Source organism: Rhodamnia argentea, chromosome 3, assembly GCF_020921035.1.
Source record: "Rhodamnia argentea isolate NSW1041297 chromosome 3, ASM2092103v1, whole genome shotgun sequence".
Classification (NCBI taxonomy): Eukaryota; Viridiplantae; Streptophyta; class Magnoliopsida; order Myrtales; family Myrtaceae; genus Rhodamnia; species Rhodamnia argentea.
Genome location: NC_063152.1, coordinates 3,867,631 through 3,877,080, shown reverse-complemented (window position 1 = coordinate 3,877,080; position 9,450 = coordinate 3,867,631). Strand labels below are relative to the sequence as shown.

At 39.8% G+C, this 9,450-nt stretch overlaps 1 protein-coding gene across 1 annotated transcript; it reads left to right on the top strand.

Annotated features, from left to right (window-relative positions):
* The first annotated feature begins 5,686 nt into the window (after positions 1-5,686).
* LOC125314285 (putative calcium-transporting ATPase 13, plasma membrane-type) lies at positions 5,687-8,515 on the top strand. Its single transcript, XM_048276241.1, has one exon. It carries the CDS (start codon positions 5,687-5,689, stop codon positions 8,513-8,515), a length of 2,829 nt encoding a protein of 942 aa, XP_048132198.1.
* The last annotated feature ends 935 nt before the right edge of the window (positions 8,516-9,450 follow it).

Sequence of the window (9,450 nt, the reverse complement as noted above, 5' to 3'; positions counted from 1 at the left end):
TCTTTTTTTTGTGCACTGCTTGTACATGGATTGTGCATCCACGCGGCAACATCGAACTATTGCGAGTCTTGAATATGATCTTCGGCCTACCATCATTTTTTTTCCCGACGAAACCGTCCGATTTCGCCGGATAGCTCCCATTAAGATATTTTCCATGATTTCAATCGACATTTGCAGCATTGCAAAAGAAGGAAACTTCTACCGCAGCAACGAGAAATGGGATTTTCCGACGGGCGCGATGAGATCGTGAGTACTCGGACGAGAAAGACCTTGAGGGTTAGTCTTTAGAGTTTTAGGGTTCAGACTGCTCGCATGCCCGTTTGAGTGGAACAACGAAATTCATTCCGCAAGGGTCGACTTCATAGGAAAGATCACATTTTAGAGAAAATTAAGGAGAAGAGCATGCTGGGTTTCCTCTTCTTATTTGGGCATGTCCAACTGCATATGAAAGCTTATACCACTGGGATTAAGTAGCTAAAAAGGTGAATTATAATGAGGAGAAGGTCGTCTAGGATGCATTTCGCGCCGTAGTTTGTCGATCGATTTCTTTGTAAAAAAGTGAAGATAATTCTTCGTGAATAATAAAGTGAAAACAAAATGATGTTCTCATTCCTTTTCGAGTCTGAAAAAGTGAAAAGAAGTTCAATTGTTGTGGATAGTTAATCTGAGTATCAACATCACTACGTTATTATTCTCTTTCTTTAAGGGTTAATATTATGAAAAATTCCAAACTGATATATCTATGACAAATTTACCCCAAACTATTTTTTGAATCGCCAAATCTTCCAAACTGGTATCTTGTGACAAATTTAGCTGAAAATATATTTTTTGACCACCACAAACTCCAAACTGAACACATGTGACAAATTTACGTTAAATCGAATTAATATCACGAAAAATTTCAAATCGATACATCTGTCACAAAAAAAGAGTAAACATGCCAAATTAGTACATCCATCGACAATCACGTGTTATCCAACTCAATAATTTAATGGTAAAATTTAACGAGAAACTAACGGAAGGTAAATTTATTACAAATGTATCAATTTGGGATTTTTTTTTATCGAAAAAATAATTCGAGAAAAATTTGTTACATGTGTACCGGTTTGGGATTTTTTGTGATATTAATCATTTTTTTAATTAGAGTGTGTTTTTTTTTGTGAAAAATGAAAAATTTTAAAAATATTTTTCTAGAAATAGTCACTTATATCGCTGAAAATAATTAGCTAATAATTTTTTTTCGTTATTGACAATAATTTATGGCTTTAATGTTTAGGTGAATGATGAATTTTCCCTTTTCCATGTGCCTTGGGAATCCCTTTCGGTATGATTGACAATTTTTGTACGCTAATGGTCACTTTGGATATCTTTGTCAGTGAAAAAGACAAAATCAGTTGGTGGATTTGCCATTTTTTTGATTTGTTTCTTAGTGGATTTGCCATTTGAGTTCCTGTCTTTTAGCAAATAAAAAAGAAAGGGAAAGAAACAACTTGGAAACTTCACGATGACGGCTAGAAGAATGATGACTTTGACTTTGCCTCATTTTACTCCTTAGATTTCATGAAATGTTTGGGGGGATAAATCGGAAGGACGGCCTTTGAAAGCGCGTTCGTTATTTAATGTAATTCATGAAAACTTTCTTGTTCGATTTAGTTCAGAACCTTTAGAATTACATTAAATAAATGATCTTTTTGTATATTTGAACGCCATACATGGAGTATTCTACCCACTTTTTATTTTCTTCTTCTTCCTCTTTTCTCTAAACTATCATTATCAGCTATCCCACCACCGTCATCTCCGATGTAGTTCCGCTTCACTTCTTCCCATCACAAGCCACACTGCGCAACCGCAGCGACGTTTGGTCCTAGATACGATTAGACGGTGTCCCAACGAGGTTGAGTTGAAGAATCAAACTATCAAGCTTTACAAAGAATTGGGAGAATTGTCCAACAAAAGGTCGCTAAACCTATTGTACTTTCGTCAATTCGATTCCGAACCTTTCGATTTTTTCAATTGAGTCCTAAATCTTTTTCACATTTTAACAATTGTGTCCATCTGGATAAATTTACCTCAAACTATTTTTTTCAATTTCAGTGCAGTAAATTTTGCGATATTGATGAGGAATCAAGGAACATGACCAAGCTAACCAAAAGCTAGACACGTACTCGTGAGTCCAATGAACAACTTCGGGCAAAATCTTTCACCTCATTGTATTAAATTTGCTGCCTCCTCATGAACGTAGATCTCTATGACCGAATTGCATAAATCTAGTGTTCAATTTACTTTTGTACTTAATCTATTTTATTATTCGATCTCCTACTTTCCCAACAAAATACAGACTTGAGACAGAATCCGTGGAGAAACACAGTTTTCGGACACAAATTTATCAGAGCGAGATTCATTCTTTTATTGGAGCAACCAACCGCAGAAAGGTCGGTCCGAACACTTACTGGTTCCGGATCCCCAATTTCTGACTTGTCTTTGGCTCGTGGAGGGTAAATACGAAGCTTCCCTCGCGGTGAATCAACCTCCAATTCAGCAAAAAGAACAAAAGCATAGATCCTGTCCGACTGACTTCGTGGTCACCATCATCTTTTTTGAGGACGGATCATGGGGTCAATGGCGTGTAGTTGCTTGGAAAATCAACGCGAGATCTCTATATGACAAAAACTCATAATTAGAGATATTCGAACCGATCCACGATCATATCCACGACTCAGCTAACAGCTAAACAATAAGGAAAGCCATCGACGCGCCTTGAAATGGATATTTACACTACTATTATATGTTGAGGGGAAGTCATGAGTAGATAATACATACAGGCAAATATAAAAAGTTATCACTCATATCGATATAAAAATGTCGGCAAAAGGACATTTTAGTGCCAAAAGTTTCAATTGGATTATTTTAGTGCTGACTTTTTTGAAAAAAGATTACTTAAGTACCAATTCCGATATTCCTTATCGGAAGTCCGACATGACACTTTTTTTTTATTAATATATGATGCTGACGTGATTGTCGGAGGTCCATTTTAAATTTAAATTTTTTATTTACAATAATTTAAAAAATAAGCTGAAAAATTTAAGAAAAAGATAAAAAAAAAAAGGAACCGCTGACTAGGCCTAGCTGCCTGATCTGTTTTTTTTTTTAAAGTTTTTTTGTTAATTTTTTTAGCTTATTATTTTAAATAAAGTTTTTATTTTTAAATTTCTCTGGTAAATTTTCTTTTTTAAAAATCTAATTTTATTTTAAATTTTTTTTTTCTGAATTTTGAGGTCCGCGTGAAATTTTTGGCATTAAGGTGATATCTCACACAACTATTCACACTAGAGTGTACTTTTGCCTAATAATGCCTCAGTGGGGGGAAAGCAAGAAGGTGGTTGAAAAGACAAAGTGCAATTCTCCAATTGACCCGAATGTGAAAGTTAAACGCGCTTTTTCAGTTTTCTGCTCCCATCGTCTCTAAAAGAAGAGGCTCCCGCTCCCAGCCAGCATCATTGATAGGTACCAGTCTTCACTCAGTCTCATCTGCCCCAGAGAGAGAGAGAGAGAGAGAGAGAGAGAAAGGAACCTGGAAGTGTGGCTAGCTTTCTTCTTGCCAGTTGATCAACGTGAAACTCCAAACTGGGATCTCTACGAGAAGGGGCTCGGCTCACAGCGAGATCCATTGCTGTATACTAGTCTTTTTTCAGAATCCCGTCTGCTACTTCTGCCTTTTCTTCTTTGCTAGTGCTGTTGATCCACAGATACTTATTTGGGATTCGTAAAACAGGTAAAGTTTTCCCTCCCATCATTGCCTAAAAGTTCCAAGGGGGAGAGAGAGAGAACTATATCCTATGGTTTTTTCAGTGATGATCCTTCATTCATTACCTGGAAGTTTGACTAGCTTTCATTTTGCCAGCGGGAAACTCCAATCAGAGATGTCGCAGAAGAGCTTCGCGGATGACGACTTGGACATCAAGTCTCAGCAAGCGAACCTCCCCGTCAGTACCGGCAAAACCCGAGGAGACAGTGGCATTTGGTCTACTCGGTCCTAAAGGCTCTCCTGATGCTCGTTTCGACAGCAAAACAACTTGAAGTGAGTAGTCTCAAATCATCACCTTTCCATCACAAGACCACACAACCCTTTCATAAGGAGTCACCAACACAAAACTATCTGAAATAATTCCATGGTCATGAATGTTCACCATTTACCTGGTAACGCGTGGCTAGTTTTCTTTTTTCCAGTTGATCAACGTGAAACTCCGTTCAGAGATGTCACAGGAGAGCTTTGTTAATGACCTGGACATCGAGTCTCAGCAAGAGATCCCCCTCATCAATACTGGCAAAACCCCAAGGAGACGGTGGCAGCTGGTCTACTTGGTCCTAAAGGCTCTCCGGGTGCTCGATTCGACAGCACATGACCCTGTGATGGGCACACAACCTGAAGTGAGCAGTCTCAAAATCATCTCTTTTTCTTCCAAACGACACTTTCATAAGAACCCACCAACAAAAAATCTTAGTAAGTCTTTTGTCCTGCTTGTAAGTTCGTCAGTCTCCAAACGATCTTTCCTTTCCTGTGATGGCGACATAACCATTTGAAATAGGAATAGTTCTTCCTCCATGTCCTATTGAGTCATAAAAGTTCAAGTGTGAATAACCCATATTCGTTCACAAGAATACCTGTCTTCATCATCTAGAGCAAGGATGTGCCAAAGAACAGCATGCATTGAACAAACAGAAATTAGTAGAATTGTCTCTTAGGCTTCTCAGTGGCAATATGGTGGAAGCATTTTCTATTCAGAAGATCAACTAGTCTCAGTTGCATTCCATGGCTACTGGGTTAAAAAAAGCATTGCAAAGTGTCTCTCAGTCAATGAGTCAGTTGATTGAGAACTTGAAAGCTACTTTCAGGGTCTTACTCATTAGTACCAACAATGTAATGTCTAACCGATTTATTTATGTCACATGTTTGAAGCCACAAATCAAGTTCCGACCATCGAATTTATGCTTCACCGAGTTTACTGCTTTTGAAAAAGGAGCATACTGGAAGCACTTCAGATTTGAAACTTCAACTTAAATTGAGCTATAACAAGGTTTGCCAAAGTCCAAACAGAAAATCGATTGATAAGTGTAGTGATCCTTCAGGTTGTACTAGTTTTTAAAGCATTACAGCTACAGGGTAACTCAGACGATCACACCTTTCTATTAAAGGGACAATGCTTGAATTCTGAATAAGTGAAATAACCCCAGGTCACCTAGTACTATTGTACATAATCAAGGATACTTATTGGTAATCCACAATGCATCTGATTACAAAGACTGAACATCTTTTCTTTTTCTTATTTTGCTACACCAGAACTAAGACGTGTCATTCTACGTAAGTAAGTAAGTATGTACGTACGTACGTTGCTGATAGAACTTGTCTATTCATGGATTCATTAAAAATTGCTTATTATTCTTTGTACAAATCAGATGAGCACATATTATTTGGGCGTTAGAAATATAATTGAAATGCAATCAAGATATTTCAGATAAAAATCTAGAATTGCTATGCCGTGATACTATTTAAGCTGTGAAATAATATAGCTTATGTGGAAACATTGGGAAGAAGTTTCTAAACCTGAAGTAACATATTCATGTATTACAGAGCACAGAATTTCCGGGTACTGGATTCCCAGGGCTAACTCGTGAAGATATTGCTAAAATGATAATGGAAAAGGATTTGACTACTTTACTAGGAGTTGGAGGTGTCCAATGGATAGCACAAGTCCTCAAGAGTGACATGGCGAACGGAATTCCGGGTCATGAGGAGGACCTCCATCGCCGACGTATGGCAATCCTCAAACCCAAGTTGGAGGCTCATAACAGAAACTTCATCCACTTCCTCAGGAAATCTTGCAACAGTAGCACCATTTTCCTCCTCCTAATTTTGGACATTCTGTCATTTGCCTTTAGGATCAAGGAGAAAGGACTGAGCACAGGTTGGTATGAAGGGGCTGTTATACTAAGTGCTGTCATTCTGATCGTCATAGTCCAATCCATTTGTGAATCTCGGAATGAAAGTTCACGTCAGCTATCAACAAACCAGCTTTGGCAAAATCAGGAACCGAAATTTCATGTTTTAAGAGGGGGATGCCCTCAAACTATTTGCATCTCCGATGTCCTCTTGGGAGACATTGTGCTATTAGAGAAGGGAGACCAAGTTCCTGCTGATGGTTTGCTCATACCCACTGAATCCTTGGAAGTGAATGACAAAGCTGATCCCATCATCAATGATCATAATCCATTCTTGTTTTATGGTTCCAAAGTAACTGATGGTACTGGAAAAATGCTGGTGACCTCAGTTGGTGCCGAGACAAAGTTGGGAAATTTGTTGAGCAGAGCTCAACCATCAAAAAGTACACCAGTAGAGGAGCAACTCAGAAAGCTGAGCACTTTGACACAAATAATCAGTATTGTCATCTCAATGATCATCATTGTTGTGTCGTTCTTGCGGTTCATGCTCAAGAAGGAATATGATAACTCAGACCTGCCGGACTTCTCAGGGAAGTCGCATACTCTGAGGGGATTATATGAAGCTATAAAGAGAGTTGCCCTGAGACCACAAGGGATGTTAACTATGCTGACTTCTTCCCTTACTTTGCTACTAGTTGGAATAGCCGAAGGACTACCATTAGCAATCACTATTGCCATCACTTGCTGGAACAAGACGTGCGCAATCATGTTTGCTCAAGAACCATCCGCAACTGCCACCATGGCATCAGTCACCATAATCTGCACTGACAAAACGGGGGGACTGGCATTGATCCCACAAGAAGTTGAAAGGTGCTGTATTGGTGGAAAAGATATCAGTGAAGATTCCAAAATATCCATTCATGTTCTGGAAGCATTTTCGGATGGAATTGGCATATTATCTCTAATACAAGAGAACAGCCAACCCTCAGTGGATAACTCAATCCTTTCTTGGGCTGCAGAGAAATGGGGATTGAAAATGGAAATCTGGAAGAAACGTAACGGTATCATTGAGTTCAAACAGCCGACCGAGAACAAGAACATAGTTGCAGCATTGATTGGAAAGGACGGAGGTAACGGGCCTAGGTTCTTGCACTGCAAGGGACCTGCAACAACAATATTAGACAGGTGTTCACAATTTTATGACATTGAAGGGATAACAAGGTTCATGAATATAAGTAAACGGATGGATTTTGAAGGCATTATTGAGCAAATGCAGTCAAAAGGTCTTGAATCCGTCGCATTTGCTTGTAAGAAAGTTGATGACTGCAAGTCTGATGAAGGCAATCTAGTGATGCTGGGACTGCTCGGGCTGAAGAAGACTAGCTGGGAGGATACAAGACCAGTGATAGAAAATTTTAGAGAAGCTGGAATTAAAGTACTGATAGTATCGAGTGAGGAGGTTTCGACACTTCAGGAAATTGCTACGGTGTTTGGAGTAATATGGCCTGATGCAGATACACAGGCCATCACGGGCGAAGGATTTCGGAGTATTTCTGATGAAGATAGGATGGATATGGCAGCTAGAATTTCTGTGATGGGGAATTCCCTCCCCTCCCATCAGCTCCTTCTGCTGAGTTGTTTGAAAGATCAAGGACACACAATTGCAGTGGTCGGAAACAAAACAAATCACATTCCCATGCTAAAAGCTGCCGATGTGGGACTCACGTTTGAAACTGGGAGCACTGACATTGCAAGAAAGAGCACCGACATTGTCATCAAAGAAGGCAACCTCACATCCATCTTGGCCATAATGAAGTGCGGAAGATGCCTATACAGTAACATCAGAAAATACATTCAATTTCAGCTAACTATGACCTTAGCCGCGGGGTTGGTACCCTTAATCACAAATGCCTCTTATGGACGTTCGACTATAACGACGATTCAGTTCCACTGGGTGATCTCAGTTTTGACCCCTCTAGGTGGTTTGGCGCTTCTGATGGAGCCACCCGGTGATATGCTTATGAAGAAATTTGCACCAGGAGCAGATAAACAACTCATTACCAAGGCCATGTGGGTGAATATTATCATACAAACGGTTTACCAGACGTCTCTTTTGGCAACCATACAGTCTAAAGGGCCTACAATGCTCAGGCTTAGCAAGGAGGTAACCAAGACGGTGATGTTCAACAGCTTCTTCCTATGCCAGGTATTCAACAAATTCAATGCCCGAGAGCCTGAACAGATCAACATCTTCAGAGGGGTTCGTCGAAGTAAATGGTTCTGGGTGGGTACAGTTACCGCTTTGTTGTTACAGGCCACATTTCTTGAGACAGCACATGCCATTGCAGGTGATTCGAAATTAACATGCACAGAATGGGGAATGTGTCTGCTTGTTGGGATAATCTCATGGTTCATTGACTTAGCCGGAAAGTGCATACTCCTCATGATTAAGAAGTGGGTGACAAAGCCACCAGGTTCAGTTGTCGGAGATAACCGAAACCTATCCTCAGCTGTCCCAGAACCTGCTTGCAATCTCGAGCTTCCACAAGTGATGGAAAAACTGGATAAGGTGGATTAGGAAGAGATGCATTATAGAAGCGAGTCAGACAGAATGACTCAGTTTAGTTTCACAACTCACACTGACTAGTTGTCCAGAATTGCTTATTCAGATCACATCGTACATTATATTAAGCGCCGTGACGAATGCCATCTATGTCTCGTAATCAGTTCTTTATCCTTCCAATTCTTCTGGTTTCTTCCTCTTTTCTCGCATTAATCGATGTAACCACCCCTCTTTCATTTGGTAGCATATATATATTTTCTGCAGATTGCCTCTTATTAGTGCTTCTTTCGGGGTCGTAACAGTTAGTTTCTGGAAATTTCTTCCATATCTGAAGTCCTAAGGAAGAGATCATGAGAATCTACAGTTGCACGTGCAAATGAGCAAGTAAAATAGCTGCTCTTTTAAGAATCAGAGATTAAATCAACATATCGAGGCCAAGCAAATGACAGCAGAAGATAATCACAAGTTTTTATTAGGAGGAGGCTACCGAGAAATGAGTTTGGAGGGGCGAATTGATGCTTACATTTAGGTGAAGTCATAAAAACAAGAGTAGCACCTGCAACTGAGCTCAGCTGAGAGTGAGACAGCAATTGGTTTGGAACACCCTTGCTATTTCGCCTCTCCGTCCCGTGCGTTCTCGACGGCTCCTTGACAGACATCTCCGGGCTCAATGGCTCAACGCATTTTCCGCTGAAAACATTCATTAAGAATGCTGTTTTTTGCACGAGGCTCGAACAAATTCACCGCTTGCCTCGCTCGTCACCTAATTGCCAACAACAACATCAACGAAAAAATAGCGAATTAACCCCCAAAACCATCTACAAATTCAGTATAAAACGCTCGACAAGGAACCTCGATACTTTTAGCTAGTGAACATCACCAGTTCATCTAACCAACAGTTACCAATAATGGTGAGGACAGAACAAGACTATCAAACCATTTGATATCCA

Excerpts from the sequence above, each read along its gene's own strand:
- LOC125314285 (XM_048276241.1), top strand. The coding sequence starts at position 5,687 with ATGATAATGGAAAAGGATTTGACTACTTTACTAGGAGTTGGAGGTGTC.